The sequence below is a fragment of the Leptopilina heterotoma genome, unplaced genomic scaffold (genome assembly GCF_015476425.1).
Source record: "Leptopilina heterotoma isolate Lh14 unplaced genomic scaffold, ASM1547642v1 Lhet_51, whole genome shotgun sequence".
Classification (NCBI taxonomy): domain Eukaryota; kingdom Metazoa; phylum Arthropoda; class Insecta; order Hymenoptera; family Figitidae; genus Leptopilina; species Leptopilina heterotoma.
Window position 1 is genome coordinate 3427885 of NW_025111110.1, and position 25567 is coordinate 3453451.

The 25567-nt window shown below is 23.4% G+C and overlaps 1 protein-coding gene across 1 annotated transcript; it reads right to left on the reverse strand.

Moving 5' to 3' along the window:
- Window positions 1-1235: 1235 nt before the first annotated feature.
- On the reverse strand, window positions 1236-25051 carry LOC122507818. Its single transcript, XM_043620740.1, has 7 exons — window positions 25028-25051; window positions 24504-24745; window positions 23681-23987; window positions 15940-16236; window positions 15202-15394; window positions 14528-14661; window positions 1236-1638 (listed from the first exon to the last, which is right to left on the reverse strand). The coding sequence occupies exons 1-7, from the start codon at window positions 25049-25051 to the stop codon at window positions 1363-1365; spliced, it is 1473 nt and encodes a 490-aa protein (XP_043476675.1). The 3' UTR covers window positions 1236-1362.
- Between the last annotated feature and the right edge of the window lie 516 nt (window positions 25052-25567).

Consider the following 25567-nt stretch of genomic DNA (forward strand, 5'->3'; position numbering starts at 1 on the left):
AAATCTCTCAATTTTTAATTTTTGACAAAAAGAAAAATCCAAACTGGGTGAGAATATTTTCTGACCATTGATTTCCTCTCCAAAAAATTTCTATATAGAAATAATTTTATCGAATTATTAAGATTTAAATTATTTTCTTGATATAGTTAAAAATTTAGTCGAAGTCTCCCCTTAAATGAGCACAAATGAAAATGCAATGAATAGCAAAATAAATTATGCATTATGGTTATTATTGAAAAAAAGAAAAGAAGAAAAAAAAGTGAAAAGATACTGAAAAAAGTGTTTTTCCTTTTTGATTATAAACGTTTCTATTTTTTTTTTTTGCTTTTGATATATTTTTGAAAAGCTTCGACAGTGATTTTCTCCTTTCTTTATATTATTTCCCCTCCCCCTTGGATAATATGCTTTCGAGAGTTCCTTTTTATCCATAGCTCTCAGGAATTTGAGAGATAGTTCTATGCTAATCAGTCGTGCGAATGATACTATATTCGATTGGATCTTCTTCTGAATGCGAGCATTCCTATTCAGAAATCGCTGTCTTCTCGCTACGATACATCACTGATTATCAGTATCGACATCAAGAGCGCGAGCATTTCCACCCACACACACACACACAGCTTTCCTATATTCATATAAGAGAAAGCATAAAAGAAAATGGAATAAGCTATACATACTATGTTCAGATTCTGTTTTTATATTATGTACGCATAACAAAAGGAAATTTTTCAAGTAACATTTCTCGTCATTGAAACCATTAAACAACCAGAAAAGAAAAAGGCAGAAATTATCACAAAAAAAAATTTGTAATTAATGACATTTTTTTTTAAATTGAAAAATAATTTTCTATCTTTCTAAATACAGTTTTTCTATAAGGATATCAAATTGAAAAAGCAGATCAAAATTGTTCGATGCAACAAATTTTTATCCGATTTTTGTCTCAATTTGATATCCTAAGAAAAACTGTGAATTCACTCAGTGATCACTTTTGATCTGAATTGTAATTTTAAGTACCAAATTAATTTTAAGTTCTAAAAAATTGTAATTTTTAAGTACTACTAAATTAGTCTTCAGTATAATTTCTATCAAATTATACTTCTATTTCGTTATAAATAATATAACGAATAGATGCACAAAAAATAAATTAGTAAAACAGAAAATAATCAAAAAGACAATTTTTTATGTAAAAGAAAAATTTGCCATTATTTTTATTAAAAAATATACTTCCTACTGTTAAATACAATATAAATTGTCAAAAAGAAAACCCCCATATTACTCAGACGGGAAAGTTTATCATTCACCTATATACATACACAGATTCTTTCCAAAAATTTCAGCAAAAAAAAAAAAAAAAAAACTCGTAATTTATTGAGTATTGAGTATTGAAGATGTTGCAGATTCTTTTTCATTTGTATTTCGAGGCGAGCATATATCGATTATTTTTTCAAGACTTCGCAATTGTTCTTGAATAAATTTCACGTAACCCCAACGAAATTTTTTTAACAATTTAACATTATCGGAATTATTCTCTTGAAAATTATACAAGTTCTGAGTAAATGACTGACAGTAATCACCTTGAAGCGCACGGGTTACCTCGAAACACATTTCTTGCCACGATGCTGAATTCTTGTTTAGGTCAACCTGATAAAAAACACAGTTGATATATATATAATACGTTACATAAACATTAAATGTTAATTAGGGGAGAGTGGGGCAAAGGCGCTATGCGGGGCAAAGACGTTTTTTAAAATATCTCCTTTATTTTCTGTCTATTCCAATTGGTATTAAAAATTAAGTTGCAATGCAATCAGACGAATTGATCAAAAAAAGAAAAACCTAAAAATAACAACTATTTTAAGAAATATAACAAAGAAATTGTTTTGCAAAAATAAAATGTTAATTTTACTGAACAAACTCTTATTTTTTAAAACATAAGTTTAAGTATTTAATTTTTAAAAACATAACATGTAAATAAATTAAATATTTCTCTACACAACTGGCGTGGTGTTTTAGTTTAATTTTGTTTCTAAATATTTTAAATTTAAAGTAAAAAATAAGTTTGTTATTTATGTGGGGCAAAGGCAATATTGAACATAATTTGGTTAAAAACAATTGAATATTCGAATTTTCTCCTTATTAATTCACAATATAAGGTTAAAATCACTAAAAAATTTTATTTTTTATTTAAATAGTCCAATTCTTTTAAAAATATGTAGTTAACCTTATGTTTCGTAAATATTATACTAATAAATATCACTTGTTAATTTTTTTAAGGCTTATAAATGCTTTCTTTTAGAAATATAAGTGAAAACATCGCTGCCCCAGCGTGTGGGACAAAGGCATTTTTTGCATTGTTTTTAAATTTCATTAAATAATATGTGGACGTCCGCATGAAAAAGGACCACTTTGGCACTATTGGACTTATCTATATGGGCGAATTCCTGACAAAATTTGGAAAATTTTGAGTGGTCTTACAACCTTTTTGGTGAAAAATTCGATGAGTTACAGAATTTTAAAGTTTGGAGTATCAAATACGTCATTTCGAGAAAAACGAAATCAAAGATTGTAATATGAATATCTTTAGTTCTTCTGGGAAGTTATTCAGATAATAGTTGTTTTAAGTCTAGTACACCCTTAAGATTGAAAATCAATAGGTTTCGAATTTCCCCCCCCCTCATTTTTTAACAATGACAAAATAATGGATCTCCGACAAAGTGGTCCCTTTTCTAAAAATACGGTTATTAATTAATAAAGCGGAATATTTAACGAATTTAAAGGTTCGGTGTTATTTTTTAAAGTTATTTCAAGAAAAGAAAAGAAAAGTAGTCTAAAAAAATTTGTTAAGCGACTTTATTATAAAAAATCTTAGAAAAAATTAAAAATTCCTTTTCCAAAAACACGAAATTAAAAATTGTAACGCGAATTTCTCCGGCTCTTCTGGGAAGTTATTCAGATAAGAGTTGTTTTAAGTCTAGTACACCCTTAAGATTGAAAATCAATAGGTTTCGAATTTTTCCCTCCCTTCGTTTTGAAACAATGAAAAAATAACAGATTTCCGACAAAGTGGTCCCTTTTCATTTTTTTTTTCTAACAACAAAATAAAATACTTAGAGTGTCAATAAATTAATAAAAACTGCATGAATCGACGTGGTAGACCCTGTAGATTAAGAAAAAAAGATAAAAAAAATTTTGATATTTTTCTTCAAAATTAGTAAATTGCGAATATCTCGGAATCTAGAACCGACAAAGTGGTCCCTTTTCATGCGGACGTCCACATATATTTACAATTAGGGTAAGTGCGGGTATAGTCGGACAGTACTAGTAGTCGGACACTTTCATGTTTTTTGGCAAATAAATAATAATGCATTGTGATATTTACTTAAAAAAATATACTGGACGAATGTGTAAAGTTTATATTTTATGAAATTAGTGTTATTTTACAAAATAATTAAACAATAAATATTTTATTTAATATTTTAATAATAGTGGTGTCCGACTATAGATACAACCATTTTCGAGTAGCGCAATGAGTAGCACAAAGTTTTGCTAATAATTAATCATAAATTTTAAAACTTATACGATTTAAATATTATATTAATAACTTCTAGTATGGTTTAATTCCATTTTCCAGCCGATAGCAATTAAAAAATTATCTGTTTTACTTTATAAATCAAAAATATCTGACAGATGTCCGACTATAGAAACAAGGAAAAAAAGTGTCCGACTACTAAAGCATTCGTAATTTTTCATTAAAATGTTTATATTTTATTAAATACTCAAGTATTTGTAACAAATTTACATGATTTTTAATCCTGAAGAACTCATTTAATTGATCATGTGCTTATAAACACAGTAGATATTTGCTATTTCAAGAAAAAAAGCATAATATAAGATCGTATCCTTAAGTGTCCGACTACTAGTGCATTTACCCTATAATATACTAAATAACAACTATTAAAATTTCTTGTTGATTAGTTTTAGAATAATGAAAAACAAAAACCGCATAAATTTATAGCTTAATTTAAAAAATATACATCGATAAATGTAAACCTAGCATCTTTGCCCCACTCTCCCCTACTTCATATATTTTTGCTTCCTCATAAAGGAAGCCTTATAGTGATGTCGATTTCCGAATTTTTTAGAATCAATTATTTTTACAAATTTTCAAGTGTAGTATATATAATTCGTCGAGAGGAACAAATGTCCGGATGTATGTGTGTATGTATGTGTGTGTGTGTGTGTGTATGTATGTCACCGATTCTTGTGGACAAATTTTCTCTTACACGTCTTGACGGATTTTGATAAAATTTTGTAGGTGTATTACGGTCACGAATACCAAAAATCAGACAAAAGGATTTTCAAAAATATCTAAAAAAAAAAATTTTTTTAACAATTTTTTAATTTTTGAAAAAATTAATTTTTGGATTTTTTGAAATAACTTTTTTCTATATTAAAATTTTTATCAATTCTTGTCAAAATTGCATTCCTGACATAAAAACGAATCGATTCATGTATATAAAGTATATATTTTATCAAAATTTATATAATTAATAAATATTTTAATTTTTCACAAAAAATTGAAATTTTGTATTTTTTGACATTTTATCATAACACTTTAAAATAATTATTCTAAAATAAAAAATTAAACAATTGGTATATATTATATTGAGGAAGCTTAATGATCATGAAATGAACAACTTGTAATAATATATTTTAGTAGTAGCACCCTCACCCGAACGCCTTCAGACAATCAAAATTGGTAAAAACGAAAATAAAAATTTATTTTATCCAAATTTATTTAATCTAATCATCTGAAAATTACCAGAGTTCAAGTAGGGACTGAACTCTACACAATCCTGAAGAATAGAGAATTTTATTTGAATTTTTTAGTAGTAGCAGGTCCACCCGTACCCCATCAGACAATCAAAATTTGGTAAAAACGAAAATAAAAATTTATTTTATCCAAATTTATTTAATCTAATCATCTGAAAATTACCAGAGTTCAAGTAGGGACTGAACTCTACACAATCCTGAAGAATAGAGAATTTTATTTGAATTTTTTAGTAGTAGCACCCTCACCCGAACGCCATCAGACAATCATAATTTGATAAAAACGAAAATAAAAATTTATTTTATCCAAATTTATTTAATCTAATCATCTGAAAATTACCTGAGTTGTAGTAGGGACTGAACCCTACACAATCCTGAAGAAGAGAGAATTTTATTTGAATTTTTTAGTAGTAGCACCCTCACCCGAACGCCATCAGACAATCATAATTTGATAAAAACGAAAATAAAAATTTATTTTATCCAAATTTATTTAATCTAATCATCTGAAAATTACCAAAGTTCTAGTAGGGACTGAACTCTACACAATCCTGAAGAATAGAGAATTTTATTTGAATTTTTTAGTAGTAGCAGGTCCACCCGTACCCCATCAGACAATCAAAATTTGGTAAAAACGAAAATAAAAATTTATTTTATCCAAATTTATTTAATCTAATCATCTGAAAATTACCAGAGTTCTAGTAGGGACTGAACTCTACACAATCCTGAAGAATAGAGAATTTTATTTGAATTTTTTAGTAGTAGCAGGTCCACCCGTACGCCATCAGACAATCAAAATTGGTAAAATCGAAAATAAAAATTTATTTTTTCTAAATTTAACAAATCTAATCATCTGAATATTACCAGAGTTCTAGTAGGGACTGAACTCTACACAATCCTGAAGAATATAGAATTTTATTTCAATTTTTTAGTAGTAGCACCCTCACCCGTACGCCATCAGACAATCAAAATTTGGTAAAAACGAAAATAAAAATTTATTTTATCCAAATTTATTTAATCTTATCATCTGAAAATTACCTGAGTTGTAGTAGGGACTGAACTCTACACAATCCTGAAGAATAGAGAATTTTATTTGAATTTTTTAGTAGTGGCAGGTCCACCCGTACGCCATCAGACAATCAAAATTGGTAAAAACGAAAATAAAAATTTATTTTTTCCAAATTTATTTAATCTAATCATCTGAAAATTACCAGAGTTCTAGTAGGGACTGAACCCTACACAATCCTGAAGAATAGAGAATTTTATTTGAATTTTTTAGTAGTAGCACCCTCACCCGAACGCCATCAGACAATCAAAATTTGGTAAAAACGAAAATAAAAATTTATTTTATCCAAATTTATTTAATCTAATCATCTGAAAATTACCTGAGTTGTAGTAGGGACTGAACCCTACACTATCCTGAAGAATAGAGAATTTTATTTGAATTTTTTAGTAGTAGCACCCTCACCCGTACGCCATCAGACATTCAAAATTTGGTAAAAACGAAAATAAAAATTTATTTTATCCAAATTTATTTAATCTAATCATCTGAAAATTACCAGAGTTCTAGTAGGGACTGAACCCTACACAATCCTGAAGAATAGAGAATTTTATTTGAATTTTTTAGTAGTAGCACCCTCACCCGAACGCCATCAGACAATCAAAATTTGGTAAAAACGAAAATAAAAATTTATTTTATCCAAATTTATTTAATCTAATCATCTGAAAATTACCTGAGTTGTAGTAGGGACTGAACCCTACACTATCCTGAAGAATAGAGAATTTTATTTGAATTTTTTAGTAGTAGCACCCTCACCCGTACGCCATCAGACATTCAAAATTTGGTAAAAACGAAAATAAAAATTTATTTTATCCAAATTTATTTAATCTAATCATCTGAAAATTACCAGAGTTCTAGTAGGGACTGAACTCTACACAATCCTGAAGAATACAGAATTTTATTTCAATTTTTTAGTAGTAGCAGGTCCACCCGTACGCCATCAGACAATCAAAATTTGGTAAAAACGAAAATAAAAATTTATTTTATCCAAATTTATTTAATCTAATCATCTGAAAATTACCTGAGTTGTAGTAGGGACTGAACTCTACACAATCCTGAAGAATAGAGAATTTTATTTGAATTTTTTAGTAGTGGCAGGTCCACCCGTACGCCATCAGACAATCAAAATTGGTAAAAACGAAAATAAAAATTTATTTTTTCCAAATTTAACAAATCTAATCATCTGAATATTACCAGAGTTATGGTAGGGACTGAACCCTACACAATCCTGAAGAATAGAGAATTTTATTTCAATTTTTTAGTAGTAGCAGGTCCACCCGTACGCCATCAGACAATGAAAATTTGGTAAAAACGAAAATAAAAATTTATTTTATCCAAATTTATTTAATCAAATCATCTGAAAATTACCAGAGTTCTAGTAGGGACTGAACTCTACACAATCCTGAAGAATAGAGAATTTTATTTAAATTTTTTAGTAGTAGCAGGTCCACCCGTACGCCATCAGACAATCAAAATTTGGTAAAAACGAAAATAAAAATTTATTTTATCCAAATTTATTTAATCTTATCATCTGAAAATTACCTGAGTTGCAGTAGGGACTGAACCCTACACAATCCTGAAGAAGAGAGAATTTTATTTAAATTTTTTAGTAGTAGCACCCTCACCCGTACGCCATCAGACAATCAAAATTTGGTAAAAACAAAAATAAAAATTTATTTTATCCAAATTTATTTAATTTTATCATCTGAAAATTACCTGAGTTCTAGTAGGGACTGAACTCTACACAATCCTGATGAATAGAGAATTTTATTTGAATTTTTTAGTAGTAGAACCCTCACCCGAACGCCATCAGACAATCATAATTTGATAAAAACGAAAATAAAAATTTATTTTATCTAAATTTATTTAATCTTATCATCTGAAAATTACCAGAGTTCTAGTAGGGACTGAACTCTACACAATCCTGAAGAATAGAGAATTTTATTTAAATTTTTTAGTAGTAGCAGGTCCACCCGTACGCCATCAGACAATCAAAATTTGGTAAAAACGAAAATAAAAATTTATTTTATCCAAATTTATTTAATCTTATCATCTGAAAATTACCTGAGTTGCAGTAGGGACTGAACCCTACACAATCCTGATGAATAGAGAATTTTATTTGAATTTTTTAGTAGTGGCAGGTCCACCCGTACGCCATCAGACAATCATAATTTGATAAAAACGAAAATAAAAATTTATTTTATCTAAATTTATTTAATCTTATCATCTGAAAATTACCAGAGTTCTAGTAGGGACTGAACTCTACACAATCCTGAAGAATAGAGAATTTTATTTGAATTTTTTAGTAGTAGCAGGTCCACCCGTACGCCATCAGACAATCAAAATTGGTAAAAACGAAAATAAAAATTTATTTTTTCCAAATTTAACAAATCTAATCATCTGAATATTACCAGAGTTATGGTAGGGACTGAACCCCACACAATCCTGAAGAATAGAGAATTTTATTTCAATTTTTTAGTAGTAGCAGGTCCTCCTGTACGCCATCAGACAATGAAAATTTGGTAAAAACGAAAATAAAAATTTATTTTATCCAAATTTATTTAATCTAATCATCTGAAAATTACCTGAGTTGTAGTAGGGACTGAACTCTACACAATCCTGAAGAATAGAGAATTTTATTTGAATTTTTTAGTAGTGGCAGGTCCACCCGTACGCCATCAGACAATCAAAATTGGTAAAAACGAAAATAAAAATTTATTTTATCCAAATTTATTTAATCTAATCATCTGAAAATTACCTGAGTTGTAGTAGGGACTGAACTCTACACAATCCTGAAGAATAGAGAATTTTATTTGAATTTTTTAGTAGTAGCAGGTCCACCCGTACGCCATCAGACAATCAAAATTTGGTAAAAACGAAAATAAAATTTATTTTATCCAAATTTATTTAATCTAATCATCTGAAAATTACCAGAGTTATGGTAGGGACTGAACCCCACACAATCCTGAAGAATAGAGAATTTTATTTCAATTTTTTAGTAGTAGCAGGTCCACCTGTACGCCATCAGACAATGAAAATTTGGTAAAAACGAAAATAAAAATTTATTTTATCCAAATTTATTTAATCTAATCATCTGAAAATTACCTGAGTTGTAGTAGGGACTGAACTCTACACAATCCTGAAGAATAGAGAATTTTATTTGAATTTTTTAGTAGTGGCAGGTCCACCCGTACGCCATCAGACAATCAAAATTGGTAAAAACGAAAATAAAAATTTATTTTATCCAAATTTATTTAATCTAATCATCTGAAAATTACCTGAGTTGTAGTAGGGACTGAACTCTACACAATCCTGAAGAATAGAGAATTTTATTTGAATTTTTTAGTAGTAGCAGGTCCACCCGTACGCCATCAGACAATCAAAATTTGGTAAAAACGAAAATAAAATTTATTTTATCCAAATTTATTTAATCTAATCATCTGAAAATTACCAGAGTTCTAGTAGGGACTGAACTCTACACAATCCTGAAGAATACAGAATTTTATTTCAATTTTTTAGTAGTAGCAGGTCCACCCGTACGCCATCAGACAATCAAAATTTGGTAAAAACGAAAATAAAAATTTATTTTATCCAAATTTATTTAATCTAATCATCTGAAAATTACCAGAGTTCTAGTAGGGACTGAACTCTACACAATCCTGAAGAATACAGAATTTTATTTCAATTTTTTAGTAGTAGCAGGTCCACCCGTACGCCATCAGACAATCAAAATTTGGTAAAAACGAAAATAAAAATTTATTTTATCCAAATTTATTTAATCTAATCATCTGAAAATTACCAGAGTTCTAGTAGGGACTGAACCCTACACAATCCTGAAGAATAGAGAATTTTATTTGAATTTTTTAGTAGTAGCACCCTCACCCGAACGCCATGAGACAATCATAATTTGATAAAAACGAAAATAAAAATTTATTTTATCCAAATTTATTTAATCTAATCATCTGAAAATTACCAGAGTTCTAGTAGGGACTGAACCCTACACAATCCTGAAGAATAGAGAATTTTATTTGAATTTTTTAGTAGTAGCACCCTCACCCGAACGCCATCAGACAATCAAAATTTGGTAAAAACGAAAATAAAAATTTATTTTATCCAAATTTATTTAATCTAATCATCTGAAAATTACCAGAGTTCTAGTAGGGACTAAACTCAACTCAACTCAACTCAACAATTCTAAAGAATAGAGAATTTTATTTGAATTTTTTAGTAGTAGCAGGTCCACCCGTACGCCATCAGACAATCAAAATTTGGTAAAAACGAAAATAAAAATTTATTTTATCCAAATTTATTTAATCTAATCATCTGAAAATTACCCAGTAAAAAAAATTCGATACACGGACCGCGGAGTTCGTATACGAGCTCGGTAGCTCGTATGAGAAATATGAGAAATCTCTCATACGAGCCTTTTCCGTAATGAGAAGTGTATAGATGCTTGTATACGAGGTGACTTTTAAAGCATTTTTATTAATGTAACACTACTTCATATATTTTTTTTCAAACAGTAAAAAAATAGATTGCATCTCATAATCTGAAAAATTAAACTTTCTAATTTCTTTAGTTTATGAGCAATTTGTTTTTTAATTATAGACAATTATAAAATTATTTTAATTACTATAATAATAATTAGATTAATGATAACTTAAAGTAATGCAAATACTTCTTAAAATATTATTAAAATATTATTACAAAACAAGAAAAAATTGATCACTCCGAGTCTTCGACTCAAAGTGATCGACTTCTTTGAGTTTTATAGTAATTTCCATTTCCATAACATTTTTCAGAAAAAATTAAATTATTTAGAAAATTTTTAATAAAATTCTCCGCAAGAATTCAATTAATTTTGCAAGTAATAAAGTTTTTAACATGAATTCAATTATTTAAAAAAAGTGTAATAAAATTTGTTGTGTAAGAAATCAATTATTTTCATAAATAATAAAAGTTTTTATAGAATTAGAATTATTTTTAATACACTTTTAAATGAATTCCTCAAAAAATGTAATTTTGCAAGAATTCAATTACATTTCACAAATAATGAAATTCTTCGCTGAAATTCAAATATTTTCAAAATCTACTATTTGAATGAAATTTCTCAAAAGAATTTAATTTTATATAAAAAAAAATTGTAATAAAATTCGTTGCAAGAATTTCTCTCCTATTTACCTATTTAAAAAAGAATTTAATAAAAATTCGTTACAAGAATTCAATTATTTTTCTAAATAATAAAATTCATCGCGCAGGATTTCAGTTACTTTAATTTAATTTTTAAGTAAATTCTTTGAAACTTATAATTATTTTTAAAAATGTTATTAAAATTGTTGAAATGAAATCAATTAGCAATTATTTTTAATAATTTTTGAAAAAATTCTTTCAGAATTTTCAACTCCATTTGTTTGCAAATTTCAATTTTAGGAAATTTCAATTATTCGAAAATTCTTCAATTAAATATATATATTAAAAAATAAAAACTTCAAATAATTATAAAAAAAATTCAATTAAACTTTTCAAAAAAAAAATTAATTCTACAGAATTTTTAGTTAAAAATATTAAACATTCAGATTTTCAAAGATTTTAATTAGCAAGCTTAATTTAAATTTGCAAAAAAAAATTTATTCTACAGAATTTCTAGTTAAAAATATTAAACATTCAGATTTTCAAAGATTTTCATTTGCAAGCTTTTCAAAATACAATTATCATTTTTATATCAATTTTTATTAAAAAATTCTACGAGAATTCAATTATTTAAATATAAAAATAAATAATTTATGGAATAATTAAATGTTTTCTTAAAATTGAATTCTTATAAAGAATTTTATCTACAGATTTTTAAATAATTGAATTCTTTTGACGAATTCTAAAAAAATTTTTAAGAATAATTACATTTTCCGAGGAATTTGATTAAAAGTGTTTTAAAATAATTTGAAATTTCTCGATGAGTTTCATTATTTATGAGAAGAATTGAATTACTAAAAAAAATTTTTTATTTATGAAAATAATTAAATTAATGCGAAGAAATTTATTACAAATTTTGTAAATAATTGAATTCCTGTGTAATTCTTTTATGATTTATGAAAATAACTAAGTGTCTGCACAGAATTGTTTAAAATAATTTTTAAATAATTGAATTCGTTTGGAAAATATTATTAAAATACTAGATATATTGAAAATCATTAAATTGAGCAAAATTTTTAAAAATAATTGAATTTCAGAGAAGAATTTTATTATTTTTAAAAATAATTTAAATTTTGACGAAAATTTAAAAAAAATTGAATTTCTGCGAAGAATTTTATTAAGTTTTAAAAATATTTGATTTTTTGTGATGAATATTATAATTTATAAAAATTATTTTTTTGAAAATAAAATTGAATTATTAAGTAATTATTTTATGATAGTTCTTCAAGAATTAAATTATTTAAAAAAAAATTATTATCAGAAATAGAAAAATAAAATTAAAGGTTTCGTATTAAAATTCGTGATAATTTCATAGTTTATGAGGCAAACAAAAAAATTACAACATTTATAAATTAAATGTATGGTTAATTAATAATAATTAAAATAGTTATAATAATAATAAATGAACAGTAATTTTTTTTGTCTATTATAATGATACGGAGAAATAATTAATAAATTTCTCCAATTGAAGACAATTTTAATTGAAGTTTATATACTTAAATTTATTCAAAATGAATATCTCTTCTTTAAATATTAAGAAATTATCACTGTGCCATATAATATAGCATAGTTATATTATATATTCTACGTTATATGCGGGTTAAAAGAAAATGAGGGTATGTCCTGAATGAAAATGTAAAATGGAAAAGTTAAATAAAAGATTGAGAAAAAATGCAACTAGAAATTGAGAAATAAGAAGAGACCAATGTGTGAGAATATAAAATCCAAGCAAAATCGAATGAATGGTAATGTGAAATGGAGTTGTTTGGAAAGAATTTTATATATAGTACATATATGTATACAAAAAGTGCAAATATAAAAAAAATATATCTACGTATATATATAAAGTGGTATATATGAATTGAAGTGAGATGAAAAACATATGTGAAATATAGAACAAAGTCAAATACACAAAGAATATAAAAGAGGAAAATTCAGATCGAGCAGAATATGTCAAAAACAAATTTTTTTTCCTTTAAAAAATTCCAAAAATATCCGCAATATTTTTATATTCACAATTTATACAAAATAAAAAAAAACAGAACTTAAAAATAAACTAAAAATGATTAAAAGATTTGAAAACGATTGGAAAATATTTAGAAACGATGAAAAAGAATTATAACAAATTTATTATTTTTAGAGTGAACAATTTTTTTAGTTCAATGCAACTTGCAAAAGAATTTGTTGATTGACTCTCTAAATTTTAATTAGTAAAAATATTTACTAGTTTGAATTAGTAATTGACTTTTCGCTTTTGAATTTTAGTAAATTTTCCTTAAAATTATTAGAAATTATTATTATAGTTATTTTTTTATAATTACAATTACTAATTAGTAAAATTTACTAATTAAAAAGCAAAAATTTAGAGAGAAGTTAATTTAATAAATAATATATAGACTTAATGAAATTTCATTAATAGAATGAAAAATAAATTCCTCTTCCTGACTCACTAAATGAAAATTAATAAATTTAATTTAATTAAGAAAATAATAATTTATCAACGTGAAAGAAAAATAAATAGAGAAAAAAAATTCTTTACGCTTTGTTTTGAACGTTAAATTTTCATAAAATTTTCACTAAATTTTCAGATGTTACCTAATAACTAATTGTTCGAAGTTTGACACTTTAATCAATACACTTCTCTATTAGTTTCCACTTTGGGTTTAATTAGAATATTCTTGACTTTAAAACAAACTTCCAATCAATTTAATAAATAATAATAATAAGGAAAGAATTTGTTAGCAGATATTACTATTAATTATTATTATTTGTAATATTATTATTTTTAATGTACGGTTATATTATTATAAATAAATAATTTATTATTAATATTTTTCTATTTATAGTAATAGAAGTGATTTATAAACACAGAAATAATTTCTTAATTTTTCAGTGAATAAAGTACGTTTTAGTCAGACATTTAAAAAATGAGAATACTAATTAAAAAATTTAATTATTTTCTATTTTTCCTGTAATTCATTTTTTCCATTTTTTTTTTTATTCATTTGAATTTATATATTTTTACTTCGTAACAATTCATTGTTAATTATTAAAAATTATATAATTAGAGAAAAGCAATGGAAAACTATTTTCGAAAAAAGAGTTAAATTTTTCATGTAATACACTTTTATCTCTTCGATGCTCTTTAATTAAATTAATTTAATTTTGTAATTTCCTATTATTTATAATAATTAAAAATTTGATAATTATATAAAAAAAAACATTTTGCGTTTTTAAAAAAAGAAATTTGGTGAATATTTAAAAACTATGATTTATAAAATATAAAAAGAAGAAAATTTTCATCTTTGAAAACAATAAGAACAAAGAAAATAAATTATTAATAATTTTCTTTTTCTTGTAAATTATTAATTATTAATTTTCTAAATATTGTAATTTTCTAACATTGAAATAGTGAAATATTTTCTTTTCTCTTTATAAAAATAAAATTTTCACCTTTTTCTCGTCCATTTGCGTTCTCAACTGTTTGCTAAGCGCTCTATCAATAAGATCAACGATGTAACTCTTGCACGTATGCAAATCTAAATCACCTCCTGCGTAATGGTTCTTCCTGTCTTCAATTAATGCATCTTTAAATTTGAATTTATTATTATTATTATTATTATTATTATTATTATTATTATTATTATTATTATTATTTTATTATTATTATCATTATTATTATTATTATTATTATTGTTATTAGTATATCTCTTTTGAATTAGTAAAATTTACTATTTCGAATTAGTGACTGACTTTTTGCTTTTGATTTAGTAAATTTTACTAATAAATAGTAATTTCTACTAATTTACTAGTAAAATTTAATAATTCAAAAGCAATTTTTAGTCAATTTTATATTAATAAATAGTAATTTCTTTTAATTAATTAGTAAACTTTAATAATTCAAATAGCAAAAAGTCAGTCACTAATTCAAATTACATAGTTGACATTTTTATTTTTTACTAATTCAAATTTAAAGAGTTGTAATTGTAATTACAATTATAATTATAATTATTATCATTATTATTACAATTACAATAAATAAATAATACAATTACAATAAATTTTATAATAAATTAATTATTTTAAAATAAAATATAAATAATAATAATTATTATTATTATTATTACTTCTCTCCAATTTTTCCATTTGTGAATTCTCAATAGTTGAACGACGTGAAATTTTTGAATTGCCTTTGAATTCATGTTGCAATTGCGATTGCTTCAAAAAATCTACCCCAATATCGTTATCGGAATCGTTATCGTCCTTTGAAAGTGAATGGCAACTAGCGCTTGGTTCGATTTTATGTCGTTGATGCATTCCCTGAAATAAAAAAAAATAAAATAAAAATATATCGCGCGCGCATCTTTCGTCAAACTTCAATGGACCAGAAAATTAGAAAAGAATTTTTTTTTTCTATTTGGTTAGTAGGTACTTTGAAAGTACAAAAATCCTTATTTCCCCAATTCATGTGGGATGAAAGCCGAAAAATTGGACAAATGATTAAGGACTCTTTTTTTGGAAAAAAAAAGAAAAAAAGATTTTTTTTAAAATAGAAAAAAGAAATCAGAGAAAAAAATTGCCCTTTTGACATATATAATAAAAAGCTTTGAATAAAAATAATTTTCCGATCTATTATTTTTGAAGAATTTTTTTCTATACTTTTTTTTATTTTTTTGTTTTTCACTTCTTTTTTTAGTTTTATTTTTAGTATTTTATTCTTTTTTTTACTTTTATTTTTTCATTTTTGGTTTTTTTAATTGTTATACTTTTTGCTCTGTTTTTATTTTTCTGTACTTTTCTTGCTATCATTTTATTTTTATTTTTGACATTTTTGTTTCGTTTTTCTTTTTTTCTATTTGACAAACCTTTGAAATTTCATTAGGACGCGTAATTGCAGATTTGTCAAATTTTGTCCTTTTCTTTTGACAGTCAATGTCTTTTCGACTCTTGATTTGTTTTGCCTCCATGGCCAGCTGATTAAGTTCCCCACAATCGTGATTCGTCTGTTTCTGTTCCTCATCCCTTGTGATTTCACATTTTTCAATTGATTCTCGAATCTTTTCGAAACAACTTTTCTTTTCCTTCTTCAAGTGACAATGCTCGGCGAAAGTCTTTTTCGAACAATCACTCTCCAACTCCGACTCATCCTGATTGTATTGAAGCTAAAAATTTTAATTAGTCACACATTATAGAAATATTCCAAAGAAGAAAATTATACAAAAAAAAATATAATTATTAAACAAAATTAATTCAGGACAATAAAATTCACAATTAAATTCAATTAAATACAATTAAACACAATTAAAAATAATTGCAAACAAGTAAATACTTTGAAAAACAATAAAATAAAATACAATTAAATAAAATTAAATTAAATTAAATTAAATACAGTTAAATAAATAATCCCCGTTCAATTTTCATTCCAAAAAGAAAAAAATTCCATAGGAAATATTATATTCACAAAACTGCATTTCTATATTTTTTATATTTAAATCACACAATTCAATCTTAAAACAAAAAAAGGAAAAATGAAGTTTAGAAAATCTGAAAAATAAAGGGAAAGAAAAATCGCAATGCCAGTGAAGTTTCTGCAAAACTCAATTTTCTGGTAATATAACTTGAATGAAAAATTGAAGACGTGAGAGGATTTTGAAAAAAAAACAAAAAAATAATAATAAATAAATAAAATAAGAAAATATGTACTTAAATCGAAATTTTTGAAAAAAAGAAATTTTTTCCAGTATGATAAAAGAAAAATATCCAAATATTTTAGATGGCATGTGTTTACATGATTATAGAAAAAGAAAAAAGAAATCAAAAACAATTATACATGACTGTAAATTTTTTTTAAGGTTTTGCTTTACGTGACTATATTTCGAATATTACAGCAATTTAACCTGACATTTTGCAGGAATAATCTCTAAACTAGTTGCCTTCAATCTCACAAGTTCATGTATGTCAAACTGTCACGCCATATAGGGTGAATTTTTTCTCCCTTTTTTCTGTTATTTTATTTCTAAAATTCTATACCAGGTGCTGAAAATTTCCTGTCAATCCAACTATTAGTGTGTAATATTTACAATAAAATAGAAAATAAAACAGCAACGTTAATCACTTTACGTTTTTTTTTTCAAAGTTGGAAAATGAAAAGAGATTGAAAGAAATAAATTTATTTCGTGTGGAAATTTTTTTAAATTCTTATTTTGATATTTTCTTCATTAATATCCTTTTTTTACTTTTGCATTATTCCTATTAACTATAATAATTTGAATTATTACTAGCAAATTTTACTCGCGGAACGTGATATTTAATTTATTATTGTTATGCAAATTACAAAATTCTTCATTTTCAAAAATAAATTTTTTAAATAATTTCATAATCAAAATTTTAAAAATTCACTTATTAAGTACAAAATTAATTATTACTGTTCATGTTTTCAAAAATTTTAATAAAATTTCACGAAACAATTCAATTATTTCCTAAACTTTTAATAAATTCTTCGAAATAATTCAACTATTTTTTATAAATACAAAAATTCTTTGCAGAAATTCAATTATTCTTAATCAAATTTAAATAAAATTACATGAAAGAATTGAATTATTTTCAAAAATTTCCATAAAATGCAATTTCAACAAGAATTTAAAATTCTCTAAAAATATTTCAATTATTTTCAAAATATTTTTAAAAAATGGTATATATAAATTAAATTACTTTCTATGCAATTTTTAAATATATTCGTGAAAAAAATTGAAAGAATTCAATTAATTTCAAAAAATAATAAAATTCTTGTGATGAATTCAATTATTTTGAATATACTTAATTTTAATAAAATTCTTTAAAGAAATTCCATTATTTTCGAAACAACTTTAATTAAATTTCTCGAAAAAATTTCATTATTTTCAAAAATTTCTATAAAATTTTTCATAAAAATTTAATTATTTCTTAAAATTTTAATAAATTTTCTCTTAGGAAATTCCCGGGATATTCTCGGAAATGACTCCCGAGAATTTATCAGTTTAATCCCCGGGAACATTTTCACGTGGGTAGTAAAATCCTTCGAAGGAATTAATTAATTAATTATAATTAATATATAATTAATTATATATTATAATAATAATAATAATAATAATAATTATAATTATAATTATAATATAATATAATATAATATATGTATATTATATTATATTATATATAATATATATATAATTATTATATTATATTATATTATATTATTATTAATTAATTAATTCAATTATTTTCAAAACAATTTTAATTGAATTCCTCGGATGAATTCAAATATTTTTAAATATTTACATAAATTTCAATTATTTCCTAAAATTTTTATAAATTCTTCGAAACATTTCAACTATTTTTATAAATAGTAAAATTTATCGCAGGATTCAATTATTTTCAATTCTCTTTTATTAACAAAATTCTTCCACATAAAATTTAATTGCTTTTTAAATTTTCAATTAAAATTATTTAAAAAACTCCATTAGTTTAAAAGAAATTCAAAGAAATTCTTCAAAAGAATTTAATAAGGATTTTAAAAAATTTTTTCAAAATTCTTTCCGAGAATTCAGTTATTTTCCTAAATAAAAAAATTTTTTGAAGGAATTCAATGATTTTCAATACATTAATTTTAAAATTGAAAATATTTGAAAAGAAAAATTATAAAAAAGTTAAGAAACAAAAAGCAAACAACAATTAACTTTTAACTGCGAACAGATTACCGGAACATGTACTTTATTATTATTAATTAATTAATTAATGTTATAATTATTTTTATTTTATAATTAATTCAAAATTGTAATGAGAAATAAAAATCATCAGAATTTTTTTCACTTTGGAGAAGAATTTTGTTATTTATAAAGATAATTGGGATTTTTACAAGAATTTTTTTCAAATTTTGAACATATAGTTGAATTTTATAAGAAGAATTTTAATTTTTGTTTGAAAATAATTGAATTTCTGCAATTAATTGTAATTTCTCCAAAATTGAATTTTTTTAGTGTTTTCAATAAAAATTTAAAGTAGAAAATTTTCAAATTCTATTATTTTTAAAATTGATAATTTTATCTAGTAATAAAAAATAAAGCAAAAAATACTAAATATTTTAAATAATTGTACATATCTAATCAAACTTATCAAAATTTAATTAATTAAATAATTTAACTAAAAAAAATGAACTATTCAAATATTTCCAAACAAGAATCTCTTTATTTATGAATATTGCTTTCACTATGCACTGATTTGAAAAAATAATAAAAATTTAAAAAGTTAATTCCTCTATTTAAATATTTCATAAACAAAAAATGCCGATGAAAATAAACTGAAGTCTTGGATAAAAGGAAAAAAGAAAAAAACTACAGGTATCTAAGTAAATATTTGAGTAAATGCAATATTGTCGATTTCTGACTTCACAGATATAAAAAGAGAAATTTTATGATATAGTTATTTTCACTTGTAGACTATATAAAGGGATGTTTAGAAATTATTTAAGGACCAGATGCTGTTTTACGTCTATTAAATTATTCAAACTCGCAAACTCTGCAGTAAATGAGAATTCATCGATTGATTCTCGTCGAATTTTTAAAACCCATACTATCGCCGAGAGGAAGAAGTGCATTACCCTGATTCGTTGATAAGCAGGAATTTCCGATTAGCCAGTAATTGAAACAGTCGCGCTTAAAGCAAGAGTTCAGAATGCTCTTATTCAATAGAAAGAAGCAAGGAAAAAAATTACTTTCAGTGTAATCAAATTATCAAAAAAACAAAAAAACAAACAAAAAATAGAAAACAAGGAAAAAAATTCAGAAATATTTTGAATTTAACTATTTTCTTACTTCGAACAAATTTACGAAAATTTACAAAAAATATTTGAACAAAATTCAAAAACTTAAAACATTTTTTTCAAGAATTAGAAGAATGGAACTTTATTTAAAAATTTTTATATTTTTACTACTTTTTCTTACTATTTTTCGGACTATAAAGAATTTATATCCATCCAACGTTCTTTCAAAACAAAAATTATTACCTAATATGAAAATTTTAATAACGAAATTTAAATATTTGTCTAAACAAATTTTCTTTGTTTACACAAAACATTTGTTTTTTGAAAAAACTTTTAATAATAAAAAGGGGAAAAAAATTATAAAAATAAAAAATTCGAAATTAAAGAAAAACTATCACGACGAAAAAATAGAATTTTTCCTAAAATTCTGTGTGGTAATAAATCAAGTGTTTATTGTAACAAAATTCGTAAAACAATAAAATAGTTTTTTTCTGTAAAAACCTTATTTTCGTATTTTAAAAAATATTATACGAAAACATCAGAAATAAATGCGGAAATTAAGAATAAAATATAAAAAGAAAAAGAAACATAAGATACAGATGAACCTCTTTTACAAAGGAAAAATATATTCAAAGAAAAAATATATTCAAACGAAAAGAAACAAAAAATATAAAAAGAATTGTAAATATTTCTTATTAACACTCGAAAAAATCTGTTTGGAATAATATTACCGATTATTGACAATACATTGCCTTTTTATTATTGAGAATAGAGAACAAAACGAGAGACACGAGAAAAAGAAAAGAATAGAAAAATAAAAATAAATAAAAATCGTTTTCTCTCCCTGGTGCAATGCTAGAGGGAAATGTGACATGAATGTAAGCTGGCTTTCAGATTCTGTTATTCTAATGGCTCTCAGAGATGTTCTCCCTTTACGACAATCGTTGGTACAAGTGTCTTCTTCCGCGTAAAGTCAAAAACCCGAAGAAAAAGAATAGAATATAAAAGGAGGAATATCACAAATAGTTTTGTGATGGAATCCCTTTTATCTTTATCCTAAAGCTAACAAGGTACTTGGATGTCAAAGACTATAAAAAAAATTGTAAAAAATTTACCTACATTTTATTGCGCATAAATTAATGGGGGGGGGGCAATTTTTTGTTTTTGTTGCAAAAATATAAATAAATCTGTTATTCAATATTTACGTCAATTTTTATCTCTCAATTTATACTTTTCTCCTTTTTCTTATTCGAGAGAAAATCTTTGTTTTCTATTTCTTCAAAATATTTTATTTACTCTTTTTCTTCGAAATATTTTTTTTCTCAATCTCTATTACATTACTTAAAAATATAAATTAAATTTTTCATAACTATAAAACATGAAGATATCGATAACTCCGAGTCTTCGACTCGGAGTGATCGATTTCTTCATGTTTTATAATAATTAAAGATCACCGAGTGATAAAATCATTTACAATTCAATTATTATTTACAAGAATTTTTAACTAAAATTCTTCTTTGAATCGATTATTATTTTTAATAATTTTCGAAAAAATTTATTTGGCAATTTTCAAATCTATTTGTTTACAATATTCAATTTTATGAAATTTCAATTATTCGTAAATTTTTCAATTAAATAAATATTAGAAAATAAAAACTTCAAATAATATTTAAAATATTCAATTAAACTTTTTCAAAAAAATTAATTTCAAATTTCAATTATTTTAAAAAATTCACGCTATATTGCTTTTAATATTATTATTATTATCTAAAATTTTAATTGAAATTATTTTTAAATCAATTTTTATTAGAAAATCCTACTAGAATTCAATTATTTAAATTTTAAATACAAAAATAAATAATTTATTGAATAATTGAATGTTTCTTAAAATTCAATTCCCATAAAGAATCGGTATCAACAAATTTTCAAATAATTGAATTTTTCCAATAATTTGTAACTTTTACAAAATAGAATTTTTTTTCGTGTTTTTAACTAAACATATTCTATAAAAATCCATTTTTTTTTTAATAATTTTTGAAAAAGCTCTTTAAGAATTTTCAAATTCATTTGTTTTCAATTCAATTTTACAAAATTTCAATTATTCGTAAATTCTTCAATTAAATATTATATTAGAAAAAAAATACTTTAAATAATTTTTTTAAAAAATCCACAATTAAAGTTTCTCAAAAAAAATTAATTCCACAGAATTGTTAGTTAAAAATATGAAAAATTCCAATTTTCAAAGATTTTAATCTGTAACCTTTTCAAAATTCAATTATTTCTAAAAATTTTCGCTCTAATGCTTTTAAAATTCAATTATAATCTAAAATCTTAACTGAAATCCATTTTTAAATCAATGTTTATGAGAAAATATTACTAGAATTCAATTATTTATATACAAAAATAATAATTTATTGAATAATTGCATGTTTCTTAAAACTGAATTCTCATAAAGAATTTTATCTATAAATTTTTAAATAACTGAATTCTTTTTCTACGAATTTTAATAAAATTTTTAAGAATTTTTTTGAGGAATTCGATTTAAATTGTATTAAAAATAATTGAAATTCTGCAATGAGTTTTATTATTTATGAAAATAATTGAATTCCCAAAAAGAATTTTATTATTTACGAAATTAATTGATTCACCGTAAAAATGTTATTATTTATATAAAAATAATTAAATGATTGCGAAGAAATTTATAAAAAAAATTTGTAAATAATGAAATTCCTGTGAAATTTTTATTATTTTTTGAAAATAATTAAAAGTTTGTGTAGAATTTTATTAAATTTCTTTTTAAATAATTGAATTCTTTTGGGTAATTTTATTAAAATAGTAGATATTGAAAATCATTAAATTGAGAAAAATTTTTGAAAATAATTGAATTTCGGAGATGAATTTAATTATTTTAAAAGATTTTTGAAGAAATAATTGAATTTTTAAAAATAATTGAATTTCGGAGATGAATTTAATGATTTCTAATGATTTTTGAAGAAATAATTGAATTTTTGAATTTTTGAAAATAATTGAATTTCGGAGATAAACTTAATTATTTCTAAAGGTTTTTTTAAAAAATAATTGAATTTTTGAATTTTTGAATTTTTGAAAATAATTGAATTTAGAAGATAAATTTAATTATTTCTAAAGATTTTTGAAGAAATAATTGAAATTTTGAAAATAATTATTGAATTTCGGAGATGAATTTAATCATTTCTAAAGATAATTGAAATTTTTGACAAGGATTTTTAAAAATTTTTGAAAATAATTGAATTTTTGCAATCATTTGTAATTTCTCTAAAATTATCCAAATTATATCGTAAAATTTACGAACTTTTCATCCTTTTTTAATCAAATTGCGGACTTTACGGACCTTTTTTCAAAAAACGGACTTTTACGGACTTTTTGAAATTTATTTTTACAATTTTTTAAAATTTATTTTTTTAGTATTTTTACTTTCTTGGTCTTGGTCATTTTTGATTTTTATTGTAAACAGTAATTTTTGAAAAGATTTCGTTCATTTAAAGATTTAGAATTTTTAGAACAATTATATTTTCTATCGTTCTTTAAAAATTTAAAGTATATATATTCTATATTGTTATTAATTTATTTTTTTAAATTTATTTCAATAAAAAATTTTAAAAATATATTTTTTAATTATTTCTTCTTTCCCTTTTTGGAAAAATATTCCAATAACTATATATTTTTGATATTTGAAAAATAATTTACAATATTCCTGAATATTTAGTGGGTTTTTTTTTATTTTTAATATTTTATTTTTCGGGACAAAAATTGATAACTAAAAATATAAATACCTGTCCTTCGGACTTGTCCTGTTCCTTTCTATATGTACTTTTATCATGAAACTCTGTATTTTCATCTGCAACACCGGAATTTATCATATCCATAAACATAGTATGCATCTCCTCCGGATATTCGATTTTTGATGATTGGTTTTGTTCCGAGTTTTGACCTCTTTTAAAGCTCTGAATTCCTCCTGTCATTCGAGAATTTATTCCAGAGGGAAGTGAGAAGGGACTTTTCGATCTTTTCATTGTCGAATTCTGTGGATTAGCCAAATAATTCTCATATTTTTCCAACATAGCCAAACCCTCCACGTATCTACTAATTAAAAATATTTTTTATTTTCAATTCTTGCAATATTTTCATACTGTAGAAAAATTAGTGTAGAATTTATTTTTAAAATATTAAAAAATTCAAATCAAATTAAATAAAAAAAAATTTTTTTTTTAAATTAAATAAAAAGTTAAAAATAAAATAAAACAAAAAACAAAATAAAAAATAATATAAAATGAAAAGTAAAGAAAAATAAAAATATTTAATAAAAAATACTTTTTATTTGTATTTATCTTATTTCATTTACATTATTTATTTTTTTTTAATACAGTCAACTCTCAATAATTGAACTTTCAATAAATTCAATTCCTCGAAAAATTAAAATTAGGTTCAAGTTATTTGAAAAAATTTTGATAACTTTTAAAACTTGCTAAGTTTCCATAAATAAAAATTTCGCTACTTTGAATTTTGTCATGTTCCTTGAGATTCAGTTTATTGAGAGTTGACTGTAAAAATTAAAATTGTAATTAAAAAAAATGTCGATTATTCTTTTTCAAATACCTTTCGTATTCGTTAAAGTCAGACTGACAATTACAAGAAGGACAATGTTGAAATTTATTCGTTTTTTTCCTCCTTCTTTCATGCTCGAATTGATCCTCATACGTTGGCAATTCACATTTCATGCAAACATTTTCTTTTCGATTAGTGTAACGCCTATGACGTGGAGCTTTTGATTTTTCCGGCCTTCGAAAATTTCTGTTAAATATTTCCTTAGTTGGCAGTAAATCACATCTGCTCATTTCCTACGATGCAATAAAAATTAATTATTTATTTACAAAATAAATTACAACAACTAAATAAATTAACATTAAATTCACATTTTTTTTATAATGAAAAAGAATGTTTTAAATTAATTTAGTTTTAAATAAATTTTAAATTAATAAAATAACCATTAAATAATAGTAAATAAATAAATAAATATTCATAACTAGTAAATAACTATTTTCACTAAATGAATAAATTCAACATTTACTACTTTCCTATTTATATTATTAAAAATCTTTTCCAAAGAAAAAATTACTTACCATGTCTCCACACATTCTTGGCATTTTTATATATTTTCCCCTTCTTTCACAATTTCACAAAAATAAAAATTCAGAAAATTATCTTCAATAAAAGTATTAAGATTCGTAAAATTATTTTCAATTAAAAATTAAAAGTATATTGTGTACGAATTTTAGTATTACAAAAAAAATATTAACCATTAACACATTTTTTGACATAACAAAACAAACTGAAACAAACTGAAACAAACTCTTGAAAGTTGTCAATCAAACAGTTAACTTCAAGTGCAACAATACAAAAATTAATAAAATTTTATTATTATAGCTAATTACATATTATAAAGAAAATAACTAAATTTTTACTTATTTTCATTATTATTTACTTGACTATTCAGTGAATTCTTTAGTTAATTGTTTATTTAATTGTTTAAATAAATAATTATTTACTTAATTATTAATTTATTATTTCCTTAATTATTTAATTAATTGTTCAGTTGGTTAATTAAATAATAATTTATATTATTATGTAGTTAACTAATTGTTTGTTTAGGTAATTAATTA